The sequence below is a fragment of the Lissotriton helveticus genome, chromosome 7 (genome assembly GCF_964261635.1).
Source record: "Lissotriton helveticus chromosome 7, aLisHel1.1, whole genome shotgun sequence".
Lineage (NCBI taxonomy): Eukaryota > Metazoa > Chordata > Amphibia > Caudata > Salamandridae > Lissotriton > Lissotriton helveticus.
In genome coordinates this window covers 1,787,588,607-1,787,615,470 of record NC_136068.1, presented here as the reverse complement: position 1 = coordinate 1,787,615,470, position 26,864 = coordinate 1,787,588,607, and the positions used below count along the sequence as shown (strand labels likewise).

At 48.6% G+C, this 26,864-nt stretch overlaps 1 protein-coding gene across 1 annotated transcript in view; it reads left to right on the top strand.

Moving 5' to 3' along the window:
* Positions 1–26,864, top strand: part of LOC144770768 (phospholipase A2 inhibitor gamma subunit B-like) — a 321,184-nt gene that overhangs the window by 17,359 nt on the left and 276,961 nt on the right. The window contains exons 2-3 of the mRNA XM_078655516.1: positions 18,144–18,263; positions 20,276–20,428. Coding sequence (XP_078511642.1) covers positions 18,144–18,263; positions 20,276–20,428 — 273 coding nt within the window. The remainder of the gene's footprint in view (positions 1–18,143; positions 18,264–20,275; positions 20,429–26,864) is intronic.

Genomic DNA, 26,864 nt, shown 5'->3' with positions numbered 1-26,864 from the left:
CAGACAGGGAGCTTACATCATCTGCTGCCATAAACTCCGCTCTGCTACTCCTAACACACTAAACTTGTTGTTATGGCTAGATATCCAAAGCAGGGACGTATCTCCGGCAAGATCATACCAGAAGGTAGCCCTGGGGGCCATCAATCTACCCGAGATCTGGGATTTGCAACTCGGGCATAACCCGTTTAAAAAACTAGTCTGGAAAAACATCAAATCTCTCTCCTTATTAGAGGATAAGGCTGCATTTGCAAAAAGAAACCACGCATGGATGACATTAAATTCATACAAATCCCTGAAACCACAATCATATTTCAGTCAGGGTTATCCAAAGGCGACAAAACTGAGGTTTTTGAAACAAAGACTAGGGGTCTTGCCTAGTAGAGAGCATCTTCCACCATGGCTCAGGAGCAACGACCACGAAGCCTGCCCTTTCTGCAAACTAGAGAAGGGCGACATACTCCACATGACCTGTCTCTGCGAAGAGCTTCAGCCAGCCCGCCAACAGCTCTTAAAGGACCAGTTCAAGCAGATAGGGACTCGCACTAGAAGGCAAGCGGTGCTCGCCTGCTTGAATCCTACAAACACAAAACCGAACTGCAGATACGTTAAGTTCCTTGAGATGATCGAGCAAAGACTGTCAAAACTACCAAAATTAACGATCATCGACATAGGCAACAAGTAGGCGGTCATCAGGACCCATGGGAATACGCTGCTCTCCCTTAGGGAAAATCCTCTCGTACAATTCAGATTGAGTCATTTATTGTATGCTTTTAAGGACGATTATAGTGAACAAAGTTTTATGACATTTTAAATCCTTTTTGTAACACATTTTGCACTGGTTTTAATTAACTATGCATAATAAAATGTACCTTACCTTACCTCACTCTCTGCATGAACAGTATGATAAAGTGTGTTTATTTTAGATAAGCATGGGCGGATTTTGCGGATCCACGATTCACGAATTTGCGGATTCACGGATCGTGGATCCGCAAAATCCGCGGATTTTGCGGATCGGCGGATTTGGGGGCGGGGCTTTACTGGATAATCAGTAAGTGCTACCTCGTTGGCTAAATGTATAGTGCTTTTACTACACTACAGCTACCTAAAGTGCCCGAGAGTTGTCAACAGCGACCAGGTGTGTGTTACTATGCAATCGCGCCGAAGGGCGCAGGGGTCCCTTGAGTGATCTGCCCATCATAGTGGGTAAATGGCGGGAAGACGGTGCACACCTCGAGTGTGTGGGCGGGGCCAAACGGACGGGGCTTCCATGCGAGTGCACATGCCTCTTGTGTGTATAAAAGGTCAGAGACTGATCGGAGCAACAGATGTAGAAACAGAAGCTCCTGGTCACAGAACAGCACGGGGATTGCGCTCGTGAAGGTCAAAGATGCAAAGGCCTGTATCCAGCGTCACAGCTGATTTTCGACGGTATATTTGGGAAGAAGGCACACCTGCCCAGCCTCCACAACGCTCAGGATTGTTTTTGGGCTGATGAATGAGTCACTGAATTAAAGCTTCAACTAGGGCACATGCTGTATTGATATCTGTAAGTGCTTCCTGTTGAGGTGTAATTTTTGTGCCAGGACCGTCGTGCCAGAATGAACCCTGCCCTTCATATTTATTCAAGAAGACACCACCGTTTTTTTGTAACTAATTTACGATGGCGCCGGCAAGCTGCCAGCGCCATCCTAAAATAGTTACTAAATTAGCTTCAACAGGAAGCTCTAATTGGTAACATAAAGCAGGCGCTCGAGCCCCTGCTTTATCTTATCTATTAGAGCTTCCTGCTGAAGCTAATTAAGTAACTTTAGGATGGCGCTGGCAGCTTGCCAGCGCCATCGTAAATCAGTTACAGACCAGCAAGGCGTGAACTTTTGACCGGGAATCCGTCGCTCGCGAATTGCGGATTTTCGGTAAATTCGCGAGAGTTCGCGGATTGCGGATTTACCGAAAATCCGCAAAATCCGCGATCGGAGCGGATTTTTCGCTCATGCTTAATTTTAGACAGCTGGGTGAACATTTCCTGTGTATTAGCTAGATGAATTGCTCACTTGTTTCCTGCTTTCACTTCGCCATTCCATAAAAGCCTGTGTCTCACTCAGTTTACCTCCTGCAAGTGTCACAAAAGCACTGAGACCCTAAGCACCAATTGTCTGCTGTACCTATCCCTCCCTCAGGGGTCCCAGATATGAGGAAAAAGGGTCAGGCAGATCAGGTCGATTACCCCTTTTCAAGGTTTGCCCGGCGTTAGCCGCCTCTCACCCAACTCACGGTTACGAAATAAAGAGGCAGGCGCTGGAGACTGGAAGGCAGGAAACAGAAGTTTTATTCCGACGGAGCAGAACACGTCAAATCAGACAACAGTGTATCTTCTTGAGGTGCTCTATCCGCATCTCTGAGGCCTGGCCTCTTATACACAGGTTTATGGCTTTATTACATTTATGACATCCGTGGTATTGCTTTGAAGTTCAAAAAGGCATCTTTGGAATCCCCGGTTCCGGCCCGTTCTCACACATATCTACAGTAGAGGTCCCCACCCAAATCACAGCATGATGGCTATCGCGCAGCTGGACATTCCGCTGGGAACAGGAATGTGGGCGATCGGTCGGATCTAGGGGTGTTGAAGGCATTGATTAATCCCCGCTCCTTTGATGTGGGGCGAGGTCCTACTGTAGGGGGCAATAAACTGCACCTGCTGAGCTAAGTGATGGCCTGGGGTCAGGCTGGACAATCGAGCAGGGAGGAAGAGGTTATCAAAAGGGCCTGTTCTATGAATGAGATGAAAGAGTGAGGGGGGTTCAGCACGGGATGTGGCTCGGAGGCAGGGTCGCGCTGGAGGTGCGTTTATGACCCAAGCAGGAGAGACCGGGGGCTGTCGGGGATGCTTGCGAGGCTGGGGAGTGAGGGGGAGAGAGAGAGAGACGCTGGCTATCGGGAGTGGGCAGAGAGGCCATGGCAATCAAAATGGTTGCTGCTTACGCGCACGTATGGATCTGAAAAGGACAAGATGGCGCCGATAATGTTTACGCCACAATCCAGATTTTAACAGTCCTCCCTTTTCAACATATCTAGCCAGCTTGTCAATTTATGTCTATCCCCATTATATTACGTATTTCGATATCATACAAAGCTTTCATATGTTCAGCTTCCAAATTCGGAGTCCTAGGGCACATGCAGTTAGCAATGAGTGAACACAAAGGTGGCAAGCATTGAATACCTAGGCAACACCCACACAGTACCGCGACCGGTATCAATATAAATGTAAACAACCTCCATCCCCAGTCCTTCAAAGTACCCCAAAACCAGCTTCCAAGCGACCATCCTTCTTGCTCCTGGTGAACCTCTGAGGAAAGTCTGTGGAGGTGCTCGATTGCTTTGTAGACTGAGGGCGAGTTATCTGGCACGTAGGTGCAACAGCTGGATCCGATGATGCGACATGCTCCTCCACGGTCAGCTAGAACCACATCTAGAACAAGGCGGTTCTGAAGAGCCACCAGGCGGACTGCCTGAAGCTCGGCCGTATTGTTAGTGAGGATGCCAGCCGTGTTGTTCATGGTCGTTTCTACCGCCTGGGTCAGGTGTCGGATGGCGCGGCTGTTTGCCATTGGGCCCCACAGAGGAACAAGTCCCTTCACTGCATCCAGGAACTGTGCTCCGGTGGAGTCGGCTTGTTCAATGTCTCTTGCGCGCTTCTGCCGGTGATGGTTTGCTGGGGCCACGTACGTTGGAGGGAGAACGAAGGCGATGTAGCAAGTACCCCCCCAACTTTTTGGAAGCCAAGTGTAAGCTTTGGTGCCACAAACAAAGTACATATTCGGAGAAGCAACAAAGGAGGGGGGATCGATTGAGTCCAATGTTCTGGTGATGTGGCAGGAACTGTGACCCACCAGCTGTGTTCCCAGGCCTTCGAGGCACACGAGGCCCGTGACATTGATAACAGACAGAGCCACAGTCAGAGTGGCAGCAGTTCGTTTCCGTAGGTAGGAGAAGGTGGGTCTGGCTGGATTATGGAACACCTGCATTTCAACTCGTTCCTTGGCAGGGATGTCCATATGGAAGGAGGAACCAGAGGTCAAAGGACAAAAGGGAGCAGATGTCTTCCCGGTTTTGTTCAGCCAGAACCCATAGTTAAATCGTGAGTCTCCTGAGGCGGAAGCCGGGAGTGAGCCTGTAATTTTAAAAACTTTTCTGTGTGATACTTTGTTCTTTTAAATCACTCATCCCTTGCACTTGAACAGCGGATTTAGCGCTGCAACGAATCCTCATTTCGCCATTACTGAGGGCGAGGCGCCAGGTCCGACACGCCCACCTCAGCTGGCCACGCCCCCTTACTCGATCATATAAGTGCGCGCAGCTAGAAAGCGCGTCACTTTAAATCGTGAGTCTCCTGAGGCGGAAGCCGGGAGTGAGCCTGTAATTTTAAAAACTTTTCTGTGTGATACTTTGTTCTTTTAAATCACTCATCCCTTACACTTGAACAGCGGATTTAGCGCTGCAACGAATCCTCATTTCGCCATTACTGAGGGCGAGGCGCCAGGTCCGACACGCCCACCTCAGCTGGCCACGCCCCCTTACTCGATCATATAAGTGCGCGCAGCTAGAAAGCGCGTCACTTTAAATCGTGAGTCTCCTGAGGCGGAAGCCGGGAGTGAGCCTGTAATTTTAAAAACTTTTCTGTGTGATACTTTGTTCTTTTAAATCACTCATCCCTTGCACTTGAACAGCGGATTTAGCGCTGCAACGAATCCTCATTTCGCCATTACTGAGGGCGAGGCGCCAGGTCCGACACGCCCACCTCAGCTGGCCACGCCCCCTTACTCGATCATATAAGTGCGTGCAGCTAGAAAGCGCGTCACTTTAAATCATGAGTCTCCTGAGGCGGAAGCCGGGAGTGAGCCTGTAATTTTAAAAACTTTTCTGTGTGATACTTTGTTCTTTTAAATCACTCATCCCTTACACTTGAACAGCGGATTTAGCGCTGCAACGAATCCTCATTTCGCCATTACTGAGGGCGAGGCGCCAGGTCCGACACGCCCACCTCAGCTGGCCACGCCCCCTTACTCGATCATATAAGTGCGCGCAGCTAGAAAGCGCGTCACTTTAAATCGTGAGTCTCCTGAGGCGGAAGCCGGGAGTGAGCCTGTAATTTTAAAAACTTTTCTGTGTGATACTTTGTTCTTTTAAATCACTCATCCCTTGCACTTGAACAGCGGATTTAGCGCTGCAACGAATCCTCATTTCGCCATTACTGAGGGCGAGGCGCCAGGTCCGACACGCCCACCTCAGCTGGCCACGCCCCCTTACTCGATCATATAAGTGCGCGCAGCTAGAAAGCGCGTCACTTTAAATCGTGAGTCTCCTGAGGCGGAAGCCGGGAGTGAGCCTGTAATTTTAAAAACTTTTCTGTGTGATACTTTGTTCTTTTAAATCACTCATCCCTTACACTTGAACAGCGGATTTAGCGCTGCAACGAATCCTCATTTCGCCATTACTGAGGGCGAGGCGCCAGGTCCGACACGCCCACCTCAGCTGGCCACGCCCCCATTACGCCTTCTCTAACAGACATAACTCATGTGTCTCGCTAGGAAGCGCAGCGGACGGGCGCAGCGGGCGCGCCGGCAGCGCGCCGAAGGCGCGCCTAAGGCAAGCCCGTCTGGGCCCGTCCGGGCCTGGACTGGGCCCAGGGCCAGACCCCCTGCCTTTTCTACTGACTCTACTCGTACGTGTTGGACCAACACTCAACTACACCTACTAAACCCCTCCCCTTGCCCGGCTATCATCCGTTGCATCCCAAACCACTTAGAGTCTGTTGCTTTCCATTGCCCGCAATGTAACTTCACTCTACCGTCCTACCAACCCTGCCTACCGCCTCGTCCCCCACCGCAGCTCCCCTCCTCTAATTGCCGGACTCTGAAAGCTGGCTTGATCAATTGCCGCTCTCTCCCTCGTCATGCCAATGACATCTGGATGTCTATCTCCTCAGAAGAATGGGATATTCTATTCCTTACTGAGTCCTGGATCACTGATTCCTCCTCTCCGGACATCTATCTGGCCATCCCCCCAGGATACGCTATAAATTGCATGAACCGGGCTGGTGGTAAATCTGGAGGCGGTCTAGCCGTCATCCTCAAATCCTATCTCCAGCTGACCTTTACTAAACTTACTAATATTGGTATAATTGAAGCCATGTACTTCTCTATATCTGACCCCGCGGCAGTTATACTGGCCGGCACATTAGTTTATAACCCCCCTACCGCCACCTCCCCTTCTCTCACTGCCCTCTCCCACCAACTGGCTGATCTATCCCTCAAACACCAATATTTTCTAGTCCTAGGTGATTTTAACCTCCACGTAGCCAATCCTCTCTGCGTGAAGGCGAACAATCTGTTGGAAACTATGGAAAGCCTGAACCTCAAACAATTAGTCGTAGGTCCTACTCATGTGGCTGGGCACACCTTGGACCTCATATTCGCCAACTTTTCCACTACCACTGTCCTCCCACCCCTCCCCCTCACCTGGTCCGACCATTATCTCATCCCCTTCTCTCTTGCCCTCGGACGGAATACTGCCCCCCTGGCCCCGAGGAAGGAGTTGGGAAGAAAGTGGCACAAGGTCACATGTGCCACCTTGGACCCGGTATTCCACTTCCAGACGGAGCACCTCTCCTCTGATATAGATGGAAACGTCTCTAGGCTGAATGCTGCCCTTGTCAATGCTATTGACTCCATTGCTCCCCTGAAAGTCATTACCTCCACTAGATCGCGACCCTCCGCCCCTTGGTTCTCCACCTCCCTCCGTGAGGAGAAAAGCAGATGCAAAGCACTTGAACGTAAGTGGAGACTAAATTATGACCCTGAAGCCAAATTTTCTTATAGGTCTGCCCTGAAAACATTCCTCCAAAAAAAAAAAATCGCTATGAAAGATCATTTTTCTTTTCAAATTACCAAGGCCAAAAACTCATCTAAAACACTCTTCACCATTGTTAAAGACTTCATTAATCCGCCGGCCAGGGCCACTCAGAACACTACGAGTCAGGCTCTATGCGAGGGACTTTCACACTACTTCCTTGAAAAAATAAACAAACTCTGTGTCTCCTTCCCTAAAGGGCTAGCCCCCCTGCCTACCCCCACTAGTCCCCCAGATTCCCCGTCCTTTCTCTCTTTCAACATACTCAACCGGGACGATGCTATTAGGTTACTGACACATTGCAAATCCGGCGCCCCATCTGACCCTATCCCTGCGAAACTCATGGGAGAACTGGCGCCTTCGCTAGCCTGCTCCTTCCTCTCCATCTGGAACGCCTCCCTTCACCATGGCCTCTTCCCTACCACTTGGAAGGAGGCCTTGGTGATTCCTATCCTAAAAAAAGCGGATGCAGATCCCACGGTCTTCGCCAACTACCGCCCCATCTCTCTTCTCCCCAAACCTGCAAAGGTCCTGGAAAAAGCCGTGCAGTTGCAACTCACGGAATATCTGGAAAACCACTCTCTACTGCACGAATCACAATCTGGATTTAGAGCTGGATTCAGCACTGAGACGGCACTGTTGGAGGTATCAGAAACTATTCGGGAATGCGTGGACAGGGGCGAGGAGGCCATGCTGGTCCTCCTCGACCTGTCCGCAGCTTTCGATACGGTCTCCCACCCCATCCTCCTTGACCGACTCAAACAGATTGGCATTGGCGGCACAGCTTTCAGCTGGATCGAGTCCTTCCTCTCGGGTAGAAGTCAGAGGGTACTGCTACGGCCTTTCAAGTCAGAGGAAAAACCCCTGTCATGCGGTGTGCCACAGGGTTCCGCCCTCAGCCCCCTGTTCTTCAACGTTTATCTTGCCCCACTGGCCGACGTTGTAGAGTCCTACGGAGTCAGGGTGGTCTCCTATGCTGATGATACTCAGCTGGTGTTTTCCTTCAGAGACCACTCGGACTCCGCACTCTCCAACTTCCGCCAGTGCCTTAACAATATCAGTGTCTGGATGACTGCTAACCACCTCAGACTAAATGCAGACAAAACGGAGGTGCTGTTTTTCAATCAGAAAACTCCCATCCCCTCCTCCTGGTGGTGGCCCACGGCACTTGACCCCGCGCCCTCTCCCGTTCACTCTGCTCGAAACCTGGGTTTCCAGTTTGATGACTCTCTCTCATGCAAAACTCAGATCAATAAAGTGACCTCTGCCTGCTTCCTGAAGTTGCGCATGATCAAAAAAATTCTCCCCTATCTCCCCCTGGATTCCCGCCGTACAGTTACCCAAGCCCTCATCACGTCCCACCTGGACTATGCTAACAGCCTATATGCTGGTGCCCCCCAGTATCTGTTAGACCGGCTACAGATTGTCCAAAATGCGGCGGCCAGATTGATTGGTAATATCCCCTACCGCCAATCTGTATCCGCGTATCGTAAGGAACTACACTGGCTACCAGTGGCTAGTCGTATTCAGTTTAAGATCCTTACCCTTACCTACCGAGCCGTCAACGACCTCGGACCCAACTACCTGAAAAAACGTGTCTCGATATCTCGCTCCATCAGATCCTTGAGATCCAATGACCGCCGCCTCCTGATCTCCCCCCGTTTTAGACTATCTAGAATGGGTGGCAGAGGGTTCAGTGTCATTGTGGCAAAACTGTGGAACACTCTGCCAATCGATCTGAGATTCTGTCCCTCCGAATCCATCTTCCGAGCCAAACTCAAAACCTGGCTCTTTTCCGGACTCTGATTTCCCCACTGTTTCGCCATGCTCTATGCTCCTTTTTCTCCTCTGGAGGCTCAGGTTCTAGCGCCGGGACACCCCTTCGGGGGTAGCTGTGCGCTTTATAAACCACATAAATAAATAAATAAATAAATAGTAGAAGTGTGACACTGTTTGACCAGAAGTGGCGTTGTCCTTGTAGCTCTCTTGCAAGAGGATCAACCAGGCAAGGCAGGAGCCATGAACTGAGAAAGGGGAAGGGATGAAAGGGATGGAGTGTCCGGTGGCATGCGGGAGCAACCCGCAGATCCAGCAGTTTGTGGCGTTGGTGGCAAGGTTGTGTTGGTGCAACAGTTGCACGAAGGAATTGTTCCAGAACTCCTTACGCCTTTCTCGGAGCTGAGGCGAAAGGGAGATCAGGTGATGCTCTTTCATAGTGGTTGGCTGTGCAGTGGTCAGCAGTATCTGATGAGCGGGTGCGCTCTCTTCCACGATCCAGAAGGAAGTCATGAGGAGGAGGCAAAAGAGGAGGACAATGAAAAGGGCAATTGTCTTTGATTTGTGCATACTGTCAGTCTTTGGGTTCCTATAGTGGGTATTTCCGGTTGCTCCCATCATTTTCTTGTCTGGCGCTTCCATCATCTTCTTATCTGGCGCTTCCATCATCTTCGAGGTGCTCGGTAGTGGGCAGACCCGCAGACTTCGTTTAGCTTCTCTCCGGGTAACCCTTGGTTGTGTTTAGGCTACCGTTCAGAGATTCAACTTAGTCTTTGGTCTACTTAGCCGAAGCTCCCTCCTTTCGACGCAGGAAATACCCTTCCCTGGATGGCACAGTGGGATCAGAGAATTTTGCAAGTTCGAGTGCCTCGGTATCAGGATAACAGTTCAGTGATGGCCGGTCTTTGTTCAGGAGCTCTTCTTGGGTGCTGACGTTTTCTGTCGTGGCCAGGGTCGAGGAGACCTTCTTACAGTGGTGTGCGTGCAGCCAGTGTTGTTTCCCCTCCACTCGAAGAGCCGTCCAGGTGGTGATCAGTACTTGCCAGGGGCCCGTCCACCGGGGTTCCAGACTCTTTGCCCGTTGGAAATTTCGGATCAGCACATAATCCCCCGGTTGGATATCGTGACCCGGACCCCTGGAAGCATCGGGGATGGCCTGCTGCACCTGCTGATGAATGACAGACAACGTTTTAGTCAATTTGCACAAGTAATCAGACAGTAGGACATCCGAGACGTCGTGAATGGAGGTCGGTTTAGGGGCAGTCCAGAGGTTCATCGGTCGCCCAAATACAACCTCGTAGGGGGTCAAATGGTGCTTAGTGGGAGTGGAGCGCATCGATAGCAATGCCAGTGGGAGGGCATCTGTCCATTTAAGTCCTGTGGTGGCCACTATCTTCGACAGTTTTAGTTTCAGTGTGGCGTTGTGTCGCTCAACTAAGCCAGCAGATTGGGGGTGAAAAACTGCATGAAACCTCTGTTTTACACCCAACCCTTTCAAGATTAGTTGGATAACTTCAGCTATGAAGTGGGGGCCGTTGTCGCTCCATAGAATTCGACAAAGACCGTAGCGAGGGAAAAACTCTTTCAGTAGTACCTTGTCAGTGGTCATGGGAGTGTTATCACGGGTTGGATAGGCTTCTACCCATTTGCTGAAGGCACACACAATGACTAATACATACTTTAGGCTTTGGCATCTTTCTAGTTGGATGTAGTCCATCTGGAGGACCTCAAAGGGATGGTCGGGGACCCCAAACCCTCCCCGGGGTACCACAGTTCCTTTCCCAGGGTTGTGTTGCAGGCAGATGAGGCATTGCTGGACCAGGCATCTGGCTGAGTCGGGAATTTTGTCGTTGTGCCAGACCATGGAGATGAGTTCGATCATGGGGGCAGATCCTATGTGTGCGGGGGAGTGTGCCATAGTCAGTATGGGGATCAGGTATGAGTCAGGCAGCAACCATTTGTTTGTGTCTTTTGTCCGCCAGCAGCCTTCATCGTCTTTCAATCCCACCCGTGCCCATTCAGTCAATTCGTGTGGTGAGCTGGCCATCTGGATGTCCCTAATCGTTTCCCTAGCGTCAGTCCATTTTTCTGCTTGTGACCTGGTCACATACATGCGTGTCGTCGTCCTATTCTCAGCTGTGGTTCGGGCAGTGATGTCGGCCAGTGCGTTTCCCTGTCCGACTAAGTCTGTCACCTTCCTGTGTGCCTGGCATTTGATTACGGCTAATCGTTTGGGGAGGAGAACTGCTTCAATCAGGGCGGAGACTAGATCTCCGTGGAGGATGGGCGTGCCGTGGGACGTCAGGAACCCCCTTTCTCTCCACAAGAGTCCAAAATGGTGAACCACTCCGAAGGCGTACTGGCTGTCCGTGTAAATGTTTGCCGTGGTCCCTGTCGCTATAATACATGCTCGTGTGAGGGCAATCAGTTCTGCCGCCTGTGCGGATCGTTGTGTGATGCGGGCTGTCTCAATTACTGTTCGGGCTGTCGTTACTGCATAGGCAGCTGAGGTGGTGCCGTCGGAGAGTTTGATGCAAGAGCCGTCTACCCATAGCTCTCTGTCAGGGTCTGTGAAGGCGGTGTCTCGGAGGTCAACTCTACTCCTAGTCTGTTCGTCTGTGAGGGTCACACAGTCATGTATAGGGGGGACATTTGGGTCGTTTTCGGGCAGAGGCAACAAGGTGGCTGGGTTCAGTGTGGTGCATTTTTTCAGCGTGATGTGGGGTGCAAGCAGAGTCAGTTCGTATTCAGTCAGTCGTGCGCTAGTCAGGTGTTGCGTCTTAGTCTGGTTCAGGAGGGTGTCAACAGCATGGGGCACTAATACCGTGAGGGAATTCGATAGTACGATCCCTTCACTTTGTTGGATAGAGACAGCAGCGGCAGCTACGGCTCGAAGGCAGGCAGGCAAGGCTCTCGCTACGGGGTCAAGGGTGGCAGAGAAATAGGCACATGGTCGTTGCGTGGGGCCAATAGTTTGAGTCAGGACAGACAAAGCGCACCCCTCCCTTTCGTGAGTGTAGAGGGAGAGGGCTTGGCGTAATCGGGGGTTCCTAGGACTGGTGCAGAACAAAGTGCATCTCGAAGTTCTTTGAAGGAAGATTGGCATTCGGGGGTCCAAGGGAGTGGGAAGGGGACATCTTTGGCTAGTAGGGAAAGTAGCGGCTTTACAATGAGGCTGAAATTTGGCAACCACTGCCGGCAGAAGGAGGTGAGGCCTACCAGGGAGCGGACTTGTTTCTGGGTCTTTGGGACAGGGGTTTCTAGAATGGCCTGAATTCGATCGGGTGTAAGCTTTCTCCCGTCTTTGGACAAGAGGTGGCCTAGGTAGGTGACCTGGGGTTGGCAGAATTGCAACTTTCTCTTGGAGACCTTGTGGCCATTTTCCGCAAGGAAGTGCAAGAGTTGGATGGTGGCTGTGACTGCAAGTGGAGTGGTGTCGGCCGCCAAAAGGATGTCATCGACGTACTGTATCAACACCACTCCCTCCGGTAGCTGAACGGCGTCCAGTTGTCTCTTGAGGGCCTGGCTATAGATGCTGGGACTTTCTGTGTAACCTTGGGGAGCTCTACAAAATCTATATGAGCGGGATTTTAAAGTGAAGCCGAAAAGGTAGCGGCTGTCTGGGTGGATGGGGATGGAGAAGAAAGTGTTCTTGAGGTCTATTACAGTGAAGGTGGTGGCTGTGGAAGGAATCAGGGTCAGAATGGTGGCGATATCTGAGACTACGGGGTACTGAGGTACAACTACCTTGTTGACCTCTCGAAGGTCGATGATGAAGCGGTACGCTTTCTCATCTCCCTCGCCCTGCTTCTTTACAATGGGTAGGATAGGGCTGTTGCAAATATTGCTGACTACTTCCTCTACCACTCCTGCCTCTACCAGGGACTGGATTATCATTACCAATGCCTTCTCACCTTCGGGCGATATCCGATACTGTGGGAGTTTTGGGAGTATCGCATCTTGGCGAACAGTTATGTGCACGGGGTCGATCATCATACGTCCTACATCAGCGTCAGTTTTAGCCCACAGATACAGAGGTAGAGAGTCAAGTAAGGATGCGTCAGCGTCAGAGATGGAGAACATGTGTCGTGCGGGATGAGGTCTGAGCAAAGTCGGGTTATCGTACAGAATGACTCGAACTCCGTCCTGTGAACACCTGATAGTAGCTCGGAAATGCTTCAGTAAGTCAAGTCCCATAATGGCATCGGGGGTGTTGGAGGAAAGCAGGAACGTCGTGTCAGTGGGGTTACTGTCCAAGTCGAAGGAAACCGGTGCGGATAAGGGGTTAGTGGAGGGCGTTCCATCAAAGCCTATTGATGTTATGCGTGAGCCAGACAAGGGTGCCCTTGGAATCAGTCGTTTAGATAACGCACTACGTGTCGCGCCAGTGTCTACCAGAAATGGAGACTTCGTACCTAGGACCTTAGCGGTTACATAAGGACCTTGCTGGTCAACATAGAGCTCGACTGGATCCCTCCCTTGTCCTAGGCAGTCCTATGCAAAGTCGCGGGCATCGTCACAGTCAGTCTGCTGGCATAGGTTCTGTCGGGGGTGGTCAAAAGTGTTCGGTCTGCCTGATCTGTCATTTCTGGCGTCGTTTGTGTGCCCTCGTCCCTGTCCTCTATTTTTCGGCCCACCCGCTACGTCTTTTGCGTCCCTATTTTTGTACATTTCTAGCAGGACCGGGCACTGGGACTTCCAATGCCCATATCCTTTGCAAAACGCACACTGGTTCTCATCGAGGTCTGTTCGTGGAGCGCCGGGTGCGGGTGTGCGGTCTCTAGGGGGTGGATTTCTATGAGCATTCGACTGGTAGTTTCCTCTATACTGTTCCCTTCCTGTCGTCACTCCTTGCAATTGAGCAATCATCACTCGTTCTTTCAAGTCCTTTTTCTTTTTCTCAGTCGCCCTATCGTTCTCGTTCTTTTGCCGTTTGTAGTATTGAGCCATCTGAAGGATAGCCGCGGGTTTGGAGGCAGCCCAACTACTTTCACTAGTCTGCAGTTTTTGCGAGACTTCTGGTGTCAGGCCTTTTACAAAGTTCTGGACGAACAAGTGATGTCCGGTCGCAGAGGTCATGTCCTGGCCACTGTAATCGGAGAACACCGTTTCGAACCGGGAGAAATATTCTGAGGCGTCTTCCTGTGGTTTCTGGCAGCAGGCCGTTACTACCAACCATTCCACCTTCTTTTCTGGTACTATGGTTTTCAGTTTTAGTACTATTTTGTCTGGCAGGTCTAGAATCGATTTCAAGGGTTTCTGTCCGGGCTCTCGCTGTTTGTCTATGCCATCGAGTTGTGACCAGGTATGTCCGAACAGCTCAAGGTGGTCGACTTTCCGGATTTGCTTCCACACATCAGCTGGCAGACATAGCCCGAAAAACAAGTCGATGTCCGCTAGGGTCATAATCGTCGAACCCAAGGCGGTACCTAATTCTGTGTAGAAGGCAGTGGGGTTCTTTCGTAAATCGGGCAAGGACTTTCGGAAAGTCAGGATGTCTTGCCGATCCCAGGGTTGGTAGACCCAGTTGTACACTACCCTCCCTTTCGCATCTTGGTGGTTAATATCGTTGTGTGTTTCCTGTCCTCGTGAGGGGACCCAATAAGGTGCCGCTTCTCTTATTGGCATCATGGTGTCAGTTCTCTCGGTTTGAGGTTCAGTTGCTACAGGGGTCGTGGTGTCGGCCTCTAATCTCTGTTCAGTGAGGTGGCGGAAGACTTCAAGCGTGCGCGAGAAGAGGTCCGTCACATCACCCTCGCCCTGCTCTCCAATGTCGACTTTTCTATACAGAGTCGTTAGGCTTTCAGGACCTTTGTTACGATACCGGTCTTCATAGGCGTTAAGGGTGTGATAACAGAAACGTGCAACAAAGTGTCGTTTGTGGTTATCAGCATATGTATTGCATATATCTGTCACGTAATCTTCGTTTTCTTTCTGTTCTACTAGCGTCTTTGCGATCTTATCAATCCCTGCTCGTTCATCCTTACTCAATCGATGGAGCCTAGCAGAGTCTTTCTTCTTAGTTTTGGGCTCATCTAATGTTGCTGCTTGCGCTGCGCTGAGTACAAGGGGCTCGGCCGGCGCGGAGGCCGTGAGGACCGAGGCTCTGGCACTGCTCTCATCTGTGCTAGGGGGCTGCGCGCGTTGCACTAGAGGTTGGGAAGGGGCGTATGGAGGGGGCATGTAGATGATCGGGGGACCTAGCAGTAGAGCATCGTTCGCTCGCTGCTTCGAAGGTAGCTCAGGGTAAAGCGTAGAGGGTGTTCTAACGGGACATTGGCTCGATGTCTCGGATTCTTGCTTCAGTCTAGCTCCCTCTCTTTCCTTTATCTCTTCTTTCAACTTGCTCGCGGCTAAATGAGCTGCTTTTCGCAATTCTTTCTCTAGTCTGACTTCGTTTCTTTTCTTTCGTTGTTCCGTCTCCTTGCGCCACATGCCGAAACTATCAAGCATAGTGGGCGTTGTTTTATTGTTACAAAGGGCTGTTTCCAGCACGCTTATTTTTGCGTCATCGAAGGATCCTATCAGTGGCCACTGACTTTCCTGATCCTTTTTAGTATATTTATGCCATAGCTTACTATAAGCTACGGCGACTAGTCCATACTTTAAAAACATATCCTTATTAGGGGTGCCCTCCAGAGGAGCCGGATGATCCACCTCTAATAAGCGGTCCAGGCTGAACCAACTACTGAACAGTGGGGAGAAGATAGGCATGACGGGTTACAATGGGGGCAAAAGTCTGCACTACCTATCCTTTCACTGCTTACAAAGACTAGACAGAATATCTCTATTCCACGTTATTTGTAAGCAGAGAATTCCTCCAAAGAACCAATATCAAACAATTAATGTCCGTTCAATCAAACAATCAGTGGCGAGAAAGAAATAGGCACGACGGGTTACAACGGGGGCAAAGGCCTGCGTTACCTATTCTTCACTATCTGCAAAGGAGGACAGAATACCTTTATCCTTCCCCGTTTGTAGACTGAGAATTCTCGAGAAAACAATCCTCGAACAAACAATGTTCGGGCAAACAATCAATCAGTGGGGGAGAAAGATAGGCACGACGGATTACAACGGGGGCAAAAGCCTGCGTTACCTACCCTTCACTACCTGCAAAGGAAGAGCGAATACTTTCTATTCCTCTCCGTTTGCAGACAGGGAAACTCCAAGAGAACCAACAATTCGGAGAGTAATACTAGTATTTTCCAATCAATCAATCAAATATTTCACAGTTTGTCGTGTTACACGACCTTACCCGGACCGCATGGACAGTTTCCTGTCTTCCGATTCCAGCGCCCGATCGTCCTCTATCTTCTGTTGTGGCACTCCTGATGGTTCCCAGTCAGGACCGTAGATCACTCAAGAGAGGTCTGCTCGGAACTAGTGAAGTTCGGATGATCGGCTGCCAGACGAGGGTCTATCGGGCAGGTGCACTTCCCGATCGTTGCAGTCGTTCACTCCGTCGTCAGGACCTCTCCCACTGGATCCACGTGTCGCTGATGGGCCCCACGTTGGGCGCCAATTGAGGAAAAAGGGTCAGGCAGATCAGGTCGATTACCCCTTTTCATGGTTTGCCCGGCGTTAGCCGCCTCTCACCCAACTCACGTTTACCAAATAAAGAGGCAGGCGCTGGAGACTGGAAGGCAGGAAACAGAAGTTTTATTCCGACGGAGCAGAACACGTCAAATCAGACAACAGGGTATCTTCTCGAGGTGCTCTATCCGCATCTCTGAGGCCTGGCCTCTTATACACAGGTTTATGGCTTTATTACATTTATGACATCCGTGGTATTGCTTTGAAGTTCAAAAAGGCATCTTTGGAATCCCCGGTTCCGGCACGTTCTCACACATATCTACAGTAGAGGTCCCCACCCAAATCACAGCATGATGGCTATCGCGCAGCTGGACATTCCGCTGGGAACAGGAATGTGGGCGATTGGTCGGATCTAGGGGGGGGGGGTGAAGGCATTGATTAATCCCCGCTCCTTTGATGTGGGGCAAGGTCCTACTGTAGGGGGCAATAAAATGCATCTGCTGAGCTAAGTGATGGCCTGGGGTCAGGCCGGACAATCGAGCAGGGAGGAAGAGGTTATCAAAAGGGCCTGTTCTATGAATGAGATGAAAGAGTGAGGGGGGTTCAGCACGGGATGTGGCTCGGAGGCAGGGTCGCGCTGGAGGTGCGTTTATGACCCAAGCAGGAGAGACCGGGGGCTGTCGGGGATGCTTGCGAGGCTGGGGAGTGAGGGGGAGAGAGAGAGAGACGCTGGCTATCGGGAGTGGGCAGAGAGGCCATGGCAATCAAAATGGTTGCTGCTTACGCGCACGTATGGATCTGAAAAGGGCAAGATGGCGCCGATAATGTTTACGCCACAATCCAGATTTTAACAGTTATAGCCTGTGTCTATTCCCTGTTAGCTAATGCTTATCAACTGCTGCTCTGGTGCCAGGTTTGAAATACTCAGCAAGCACAATCACTCTTAAAAAGAAGCCTAAAGCAAGCATAAGGTTTTATAAAAAGCCCAAAAATTGCCCATCCCTCAAAATACATCAAAAGGACGATGATGAACATTAGGAAATACAATGTATCCTCATGAATTATAAAAACATTTATGAAACATGGGTTAAAACCATAGTATTTATTATTTGCAGGCAGTCAAACACTTTAGACGGCAGTGCAAAATATCTGTTAAATTCCATTTGATTACTTTATTTCTTAGTTGAATATTAAAATTACATACAAGTGTTCATTCAAAATGTATTTTAATGTTTTTTCATCTATAAACAGCCTAGCTTAACCCTCACACTTATCATTATAAAAACTACTGTACATTATTTGTATTTGCATCTACTTCAAAGGATTCATACATGTAGTATCTCCATTACAAAATGGTCACCACCCTTCCATTGCCTGGAGTCCTTTTTTTCTTTAGGTTTAAATAAAGACTTTCTTTCAAACGATTTATCGGGGGACCAGTCAAATTGTCCATGTTCTCTAGTATTTAGCCATTGGACAGCTAAAAGGCAGAGATGATGTACTATTTGGCCAGCAGCCTTGTAAATAACCCCTTCCGTTTTTTATTGCTCAAAGTTGGCACAAGGCCCTAAGAGATCTTTGCAAGAGAAATAGATTGCATGAGGAGGGTCAGGCTTTTGGCGATTTTCCCAGAATCTCAGGATGCTGAAGCGTCGCTGGGTCTCGAAATCTGTTACCTAGTTCCAAAGTTGGCAGCTCTGGCCTTTAGGTCAGATCTCCTCCTATGCTCAGTGCACATTGAAATTTGTGTAGGGAGCGGTTTGCATTGCTCGAGATTTTGATTACGTGGTTTGATGTGTTTGCTGTCTTTGCTTCACATACTTTCATTTGCGGGGAAGGACACTGTTTTGGGGCTCTGTGTGAGACAGAACAGTTGAAGAAGATGTCGGTGTTAGAACTCACAAATGACATCTGCCATTCCTTTCTAGGACACTCTTTGAGCTGTGGGACGTGCCTAGGTCACGGTTCGCCCCTCTGCCAAGGCTCCATAGAAACGTGCGACAAGGTTGATGACACGTGCATGCAGGGATATGAGAACAACACACTTGGTGAGTGACATGATTTATAGTTTCAGTGCAAATATTAATTGATTGGATGCAAGAAAGGAACACATATGTGAACACGTTGTCACCTCACCTCCTGCTGTCTAGGAGCTGTCTCAAAAGCATAATAACATAGGTGTTTGTAAAGCGCAGGCTCACCCAGAAGGGACTCTTGGTGTTGAAAAACAGATGTTAATTGATACCTAACTCATTGGTACTCGTTTTATCGTCCTAAGAAGAATGAAAGGCTGAGTGACCCACCGGAATTTTAACCTGTGACAATGAGGTAATGCAAAGGCCTAACAATGGAAGTAATAGTACACTTACCCCCAATTTCATCAAAGTCCCGTTTTGCGAGTCCTTAATAGCGATTATTAAGGAATCGCTATTAAAGACTCACAAAACGGGATGCATGTACAAATCGCAAAAAAAATTGCGATTCCTACAGCTTCCTTATTTGCGATTAGCAAATTGCTAATTGCTAATCGCAAATAAGGAATAACTCCCCATTAGGCCCATAGGAATGAATGGGGAGTTATTCCTTATTTGCGATTAGCAATTTGCTAATCCCAAATAAGGATGCGATTTCAAGGGCGCCAGGGGTGTCCAGAGGACACCCTGTAGCACCCCATACATTTTAATGTAGACTGATGTTGCGCACACACATGTCCAAAGGACATGTGTGTGTGTAACATCCAACTTAGAAAAATGCACTAAAGTGCATTTTTCTGAGTTTTCGCTATTTACCACGAAGTTACACTTTGCGGTAAATAGCGGCCCAATATTGCGATTTCGCAATTTTTAAAAGGTTCATGAATAGCATTTAAGGAATATCTAATTGAGATTCCTTAAATGCGATCGCAATTTGAGAAATCGCAATTATTTGCGATTTTTCAAATTGCGAGTTCATGCCATTTTTGCGGGCGCAAACGGCCGATTTTTGCGATTCGCACCGTTTGCGCTCGCAAAAATGCTTGATTAATCTACCTGTAAGCCACCAGACCTGGCTACGATGTGAAGGAATCTGGGAGAGTGAAGCTCAAAGGGATAAAGGGGCATGTAAGCAAGAACCTTGTTAAAATTATTGCAGTTTTCTGCCACTAAAATGGCGATAGCGGACTTGCTAATATGCGTTATAGAATTCCAAAAGAAGCCCAGGTTAGATGTGCAGGACATCTAACCTGGACTTCTATTGGAATTCTATAACGCATATTAGCAAGCCCATTATCGCTGTTTTAGCGACAGTTTCCTGCCGCTAAAACAGCTATAATTTGAAAGAGGTTCTTGCCAATATGCCCCTAAGACATTTTTTCAAGACAATATGAGTTGTTAAACTGCATTGTCACAGATTCTGCCATTGTGCATATGATTTCATGTTTGTCTCAGCTGCCCTTGACTCAATTATGTGACATCTGGCACATTACCTTCTTGTAACGTTAATTGTGGGTTGGAGCCTGGACACATATCCCAGCAGATGGTAGCTATCCCAAGGCATATGACTTCTGTTTCCCATCTCTCACATGGTCTAGTCAATCAATCAATCAGTAATCTTATAAAGCGTGACTACTTACCTGTGAGGGTCTCAAGGCGCTCCATGGTCGTGGACCCATGTATTCTTTTTAAACCACTGCAGGTCCTAAGTCCTCTGGTGCTAATCAGAGGTTCCTCAATGGCCATTAGAGGGTGCTCAGAGAAACTAAACAGTTTTCTTTGATATAGTGGTTTTGACTCAGAATCTCTTAGATAGAGCTTTGCTGTGGTTTGGAAAAAATCATGTGCTAATTGGAAGGGCAGGGGTCCTAATATGCCCCGAAGTCCCCTCCCCTGGCTGTCTCAGTCTGCCATCCTTTGAAAAGTACCATTAAGTTGGGTAAAAGTAGCATTTGTTATTTACTGGTGTTAGCAGCAGACATGCAATGTAGCAACACAATATAATTTAATTAATGCACATTAGTGGGTATCGTGAAATCCTACATCCAGAGTCGCTGTTGTGTTCTTACCAAACGATTTCCCAACAGATGCCGATACCCGTTTAACGGCTGTGAAGGCTTGTCACAATCCCCAGGAAACGCCTCCATTTGTCTGTAAAGCTTCTGACCACTACTTCAGGAGTACCAACTTTACCGTGCGTTTTGTGGCAGAGTGCGGCCAAGAAATGGGAGAATTTAAAGGTAAGTCCTTTCCAAGGTGTAGGGGGAGTTCTTGATACACTTGTGAAGGGCTAAGGTTGCATGCCAGCCTGGAAACAGTAACTCACAATGAGACAGAGCACACATATTTAGTTTTTTGAGGGATTTCTAAAAGCTATATCAGAAGGAATTATTGCAGGAAGCTGGTCTTCTGTTTAAAGTCCAGAGTCCTGATCATCCCTAGGGATTGCCTATTAATTGATTTCAACCAAAGGAACTGCACATCTCTCCAGAAACCAGGGTGAGGAAAAAATATCCTCTAATCACCTCCCCTCACATAATTTAGGCCCTGTGTATCATCGTCCTTCCCCTCTAAGTAACTGACAACATCAGCTACTCTATTTAGTTAATCTGGAGCTGTATCAGCAAATTGAAGGAGTAAGGTTAAAAGCCCTTTTAAGGAGACAAACCCTGCAGTTCTCAGAACCACTGGGTTTTGCAATGTAAAAAATCTTTGCAGCTCCTAAAACGCAGTAAATAGGAGGAGGCATGAACGGGGCATTTCCCTTTTATATTTGAATTGGAAAATCATCTGTAATTGACCCAGAAGTTGTGGTGGTAACTGATTTGCAAAGACACAAAGACAAAACTGTTCTGCAAAACTCTCCTGTGGAAATCATGTCAGTGGACTTGAGAGAAGCACACTGGGGTCAGCAGAGGGGTTTTAAGTATTGGTCTGACTTCAGCATGTTTCCAGGTGGTAGGAAATGTTGCGGTGATGAATGAGGTGTTGAAAAGGTAGATAGGTTAGTTCCTAGCTGATCCTTTGGTCTCCGAGGTTGAAAATGTGGTATGGGTATGGGTCTGTGGGAGCTCCCGATGGCTATATTTCATGATGGAGGTGGTGTCCTGGGTGGAAATGTGGTTCCAGTTAGTCAGTCTCTGGCTCTTGTCAGTTGAGATGGAGGCGGATCTGCTGAGGCTTTCAGTAGATGTAGGTTTGGGTTTAAAGTTTCTGTATATGGTTGAAATCCTGTCATGGAAGAAGTTCTTGAGGTTGTCACATAGCTCTTCGGAAGGTGTGATGTTGCTGGCAGCCAGGTTGGAGAATTGCTTAACGATGTAAAAAAGTTCCTTGCTGTTTTTGGCGCTAGTGTTGATGTGTGTGGCTAGGGCTATCTTCTTTATTGACCTTAGTAGGCGGTGGTAAAGCTTTTAGGGAGCTTTTGAAGGCTGCCCTGCCGGACGTGTTTTCACTGGCATCTCATCTCCTTTCCTTTATGTTTGCTGTCATGTTTCACTTATATTAGTTCTTTGGTGGACCAGCTGGCCATTCTTGAGGATCTTCTCTGATTGTTGCTCTTGATGGGGGCTATGCTGTCGGCTTAGTTGGTGATCCAGGCAGTGAAGTTCTTAGTTCCCCTTCGCTGGTTGGTGGCAGCTGGGCTGTAGATGTTGAAGGTGTCCGTCCAACTGCTCTCTGAAATTTTTTCTCCAGCTGGGGAGGGGTCACTGGCCATCATGTGGGGCCTGGAGATGCTGAAGTGGACAATGGAGTGCTCGGTCCATGTGAGTTCTGAGATGTAGCTGTATTTGATGTGGTTGCTGGAGATGAAGATGGAGTCCACCTTGTGTCCTGAAGAGTGCAGAGGGTCACAGATGGTCTGGGTCAGTCTGTGGCTCTTCATACTGTTGAGGAGGTGTGCAGTGTTGTTGTCATTGTGGTCATCAATGTGTAAGTTGAGGTCACTGAGGAAGATGTAGTCCTTGGAGTCCAGGGCTAAGGGCGCAATAAAGTGGAGTGCGGCTCAGGGGGGGGATTAGCATTCCAGGGTGCCTCTGATGGTCATCTTGTCATCAGTCTGGAGATTAAAATTGAGGTGTTCCTGGTCTGGTGGGTGATTTTATATCCATCGGAGCTCCTTGTAGCAATGTCCTGTGTGTATGCAGGGTTGAGCCAGGTCCTGGTGAGGAAGCCAATGTCAGGTGGAGGGTGGCATGATGCTTTGTGGGGTGACAGTAGTTGTGCTGGTGCAGGAGAAAGTGCATCTGGCACAGGAGAATGGTACTACCATAGTGTTCGATGCAGCGTGGTAGCAGTGTTTGCCGGGTCGCCTGTTGTTAAGTACACAGATGGTGCAGTCGTCTTAAAAGATGGTGGACTGGGAACAGGGGTCCTGGCGCTGGTCCTGATCCTGGTACGGACAGGCACAGATGAGTTTTCCTTTGCAGCACCAGCTGCAAAGAGATGTTGTGGCCCCCATTTAGTGGGTCCTGGAAGGAGGGAGGGGCATTGGGAGGCAGTGGGTGGGGCAATGGGGGAGGCTGGAGAACGGTCGCGGGGATCAAGAGGTGGGAGGAGGGAAACAGGCAGCAAAGCACTAAATTAAGCTACAGAGATGGCACATGGACTAGGCAAAGAAATTAAGCAATAGAAAAACACAGTCAGACAGAAGCACAAGAATTAAGAGACAGCATGGTCCAACAAATTGGCAATAGAATTTAGCGAATAGAAAAAAGCACAGTAGATAGGCAAAGGAATTAAACAAAGAGAAAGATAAAAGCAAAAGAAATAGGCAAAGTTCTTAAGCAGAAAAAAAAGAGAAAGGCGCAGTCAAATAAAAGCCCAAGAGATGATCAGCAGAACTAGCAAGGCAGCGGTGGGGGCTCCCAGGACAGGGGAGACCTGGGTCTGGTACCTTCTCAATCGGGTCGCACTGCGGGCGCCATTAAGTAGATTCTGGGAGGAGGGAGGGGTGCTGTGAGGCGGTGGCATGGCTAGGCAAGAGATGGAAGAGCAGCAGCAGAGATCAAGAGGCGGGAAACATGGGTGGCAAAAGTTTAATATTAATTAGTGGAGATGGCATAAGAAATAGGCAAAAGAATCAGGCAAGAGAAAAGCAGACAGAAACACAAGAATTAAGCAGCAGAATAGCACGAAAAACAGGCAAAGGAATTAAGGAAAGAGAAAGATAAAAGCACAAGAAATAGGCAAAGGAATAAGCATAGAGAAAGAGAACAGTGCAGTGAGACAAGAGCACAGACAAAAAACTAGCCAGGCAGCGGCGGGGGCTGGCAGCAGGATTAGAGGGCTGGGTCTGGGCCCAATTTCATTTAAAAGGCCTATTTTAATGACTCCATTAGTGTTAATCAAATTCATTGGGATCTTCTTCCGCAAACATACCTTATATTGTTTTATTACATAGACTCAATAGATACCCTCTCTTCCACCCTCATAATATTCAGACATTGTAACCTTAACCTTTGGCTTTGTGTTGCTCTTTGGTGCCATTAGCTAGGTTGTGCTGTATAAATAAACACACACACACACACACACATATTTGCATAGATACAGGTTATACATAGTGTCCTATTTACAAAGCATATTTTTCATATTCATATACATTTCCAGTTGTGTACCTTGAAAACTGCGCTAGGTGCAGGTTCCAAGACGTTGCACTGGGAATGTCATGTGACAGGTCCCAGAAGCTCCTGTTCTCTCCAGTGTAGTGTTCTACATAACATTGAGCTCAACACAGGGGAAAACGAGCTTCCTTTGCAAACACACTATTTTCTCACCAGTGCAAACATTTGTTCTAATGGAGAAAGATATTTTACTGTGGAGAGGTGTGGCTCACTGGTTAGAGGCGGCAGACCTGTAAGCAGAGAACGCCCTGGGACCAGGGTTCAATTCCTGATGCGGCAGGGTCATGGACCAGGGTCAATTGACTCGATAATTCTCGCCTCAGTGCCTACTCTAACCAGGGAACACACCCGGTAACTCTGGGCATTAAGTTTAGTTTTAGTTTAGTTTAAAGGGGTTTGTAGAGCGCCTGGTGACGCCTCCCGGCGTGTCCCCGCGCTGTGGAGAGAGCAAATTCTGAGGAGAGAAGCAGAAGTATCATTATGCAGTAAATAGATGGGTCTTTAGCCGCTTTCTAAAAGAGGCCTCATTTGTCTCTAGCCTGATGTCCGTGGGAAGAAGGTTCCAGTGCCTGGCTGCCATAGAACGGAAGGATCTGCCTCACATTCTTGCTTTTTTGGGGCGAGGTGTTCTGAGCAGGCCCATTCCTTTCGATCTGAGAGATCTGTTCGGTTCATACAGGGATGCCAGATCTGACATATAAGCCGGCGCTTTTTGGTGGATTATCCTATGGCACCATAGTAGCGCTTTGAAGACAATCCTCTTACTAATAGGTCGCCAATGGAGGGATACTAAAGAGGGTCTCGAAGGGGCTCTCCGAGGCAACCTTAGCACCAGGCGTGCTGCAGAGTTTTGCAGAACCTGTAATCTCTTAATGTTTTTGGCAGATGTGCCCAGGAGCAGCACATTCCCGTAATCAATGCGGGATGTGATCAGTGCCTGCGTCATGGTGCGTCTGGAGTTCAGAGGCAGCAAGTCAAGGGTGCGGTTGAGCGTTTTCATTACTCCAAAGCATTTGCCAACTGTTTTGTTAATGTGGCTATCGAAAGACAACTTATTGTCTATCCAGACACCTAGATTTTTTGCTTCCCGGTTAGGAGTAGGCAGAGGACCCAAACAGTTGGGCCACCATTCTTTTGTCCATTTTGCCTCATTGCCCCCAATTATAATAACCTCCGTTTTCGTGCCATTTAGTTTTAGACAGTGCTCTGTCATCCAAGTGGCAAGCTTACTCATACAAGCCTTGAAGTTATCTGCTTCTAGAGAAGGGGTTTGTGACAGTGATATAAGAAGTTGCGTGTCGTCGGCGTAGGAGACAAGCTCCACGCCGAACGATTGCACCACTTCTGCCAGGGGAGCCATGTACAAATTGAACAGGGTGGGACTCAGGGCAGAGCCCTGAGGTACCCCCTGTTCAAGCGTCACACTGTCAGAGAGGAAAGTCCCTCTTTGGACTTGAAAGCTCCTGTTGATCAGAAAGGCCTTCAGCCATCCCAGTGCCTTATTAGTGACTCCCGCTCTGTTTAGACACTGTAGCAGGATGGAATGCGCTACAGTGTCAAACGCGGCACTGAGATCGAGCATGATGAGAGCCATGGTCTTGCCCTCATCTGCTCCTTCACGAAGGGTTTCAGTAGCCCTCAGGAGAGCTGTCTCTGTGGAAAAATTGGATCTAAAACCCGATTGAGACCTATGAAAAATATGGTGGGTTTCTAGGTGATCCATGAGTTGGGCATTAGCAATTTTCTCAGCTAGCTTTGCAAGATAAGGTAGCAAAGATATTGGGCGAAGATTTTCCAATATGTCTTGGCCCATGTTCGGCTTTTTTTTATCGGTAGCACTACAGCCTGTTTCCATTCCGTGGGCAAGCAAGCCGTGGAGAAGGAGACTTGCAGCAAGTGTCTAAAGTGGGGTTCTAGTACAGGGAAGGCTTCATCTAAAATTTTAGGGGGCGCAGGGTCTCGAGGAGATCCTGATTTGATGTTCTTGCACATTTTAGCCATTGCTTCAAGGGGAGGAACGTGGAAGGATCCTAGGCACTCTGAAGTGCTTATGAGACTGTCATTTTCAGTAAATTCAGTGGCTGGTTTTATATTAGTGGAAAAGCAGGCATATATGTTCGCGATCTTTCCTGAGAAATACTGGGCAATTTTGTTACAAGTTTCCACAGAATCGTTTTGGGGGGGGGGATTCGAGTCCACTATGGATATTTCTTTGTATATTAGGTAGAGTTCCTTAGAGGAGTTTCCTGCTTCCATAATACGGGTGTGGTAGTGAGCTGCCTTAGCCAGGCGTATAGCTTTGTTATATAGTTTTTGCGCTGTTTTATACTGGGCCTTAATTATTGGACAGAATTCTTGGCGCCATGCTCTTTCCAGCTTTTTGCAGGCCGTCTTCATGGTTTGAAGTTCTTGGCTGAACCATGGAGCAGCTTTTTTTGTTCTCCTGGCGTTGGTCGTGGTGCGAATTGGGGCAGTGATGTCAAGGGCCTTGGTGACAAAGCTATGTATATGCTTATTAGCTGACTCGCAATCATCCCCTCTAGGAGGACCTTCGTCCTGAATAATTTTAGTGAAAGATTCTATTGAGAAGTTCTTCCATTTTCTGCGTTTATAGCGTAGAGATTGTAGACGATAGTGTTCGGTTCTGTCTAGTTGAATTGTTATGGGGATGATGTAATGATCCGACCAAGGTATAGGTTGAGGAACTGAGGTATGAACTCCCTTCCAGTTGCCGAACACCGGGTCTAATAAGTGTCCTAGTTGATGTGACGGTTCCTTATTTTTAAATTCCAGCTGTACCGAGATTAGCTCAGCTTGGATGTCGGTCGCGTCAGTATCTAAGGGGTCTTCAAAATGTGCATTGAGATCTCCTAGCACTAATAAGCGAGATTTCCTTAGTGCTAGGTGGGTTATGGCTTCCATAAGGGTGGCAGTGAAGGCAAATAGCCTCCCAGGTGGTCGGTATATCAGGATGCCCGATATAGAGTGATTGGGGCTGGTGTTAATCGTGAAGGAACCAGCTTCACTATGGTCCACTAGGATAGAAGATATG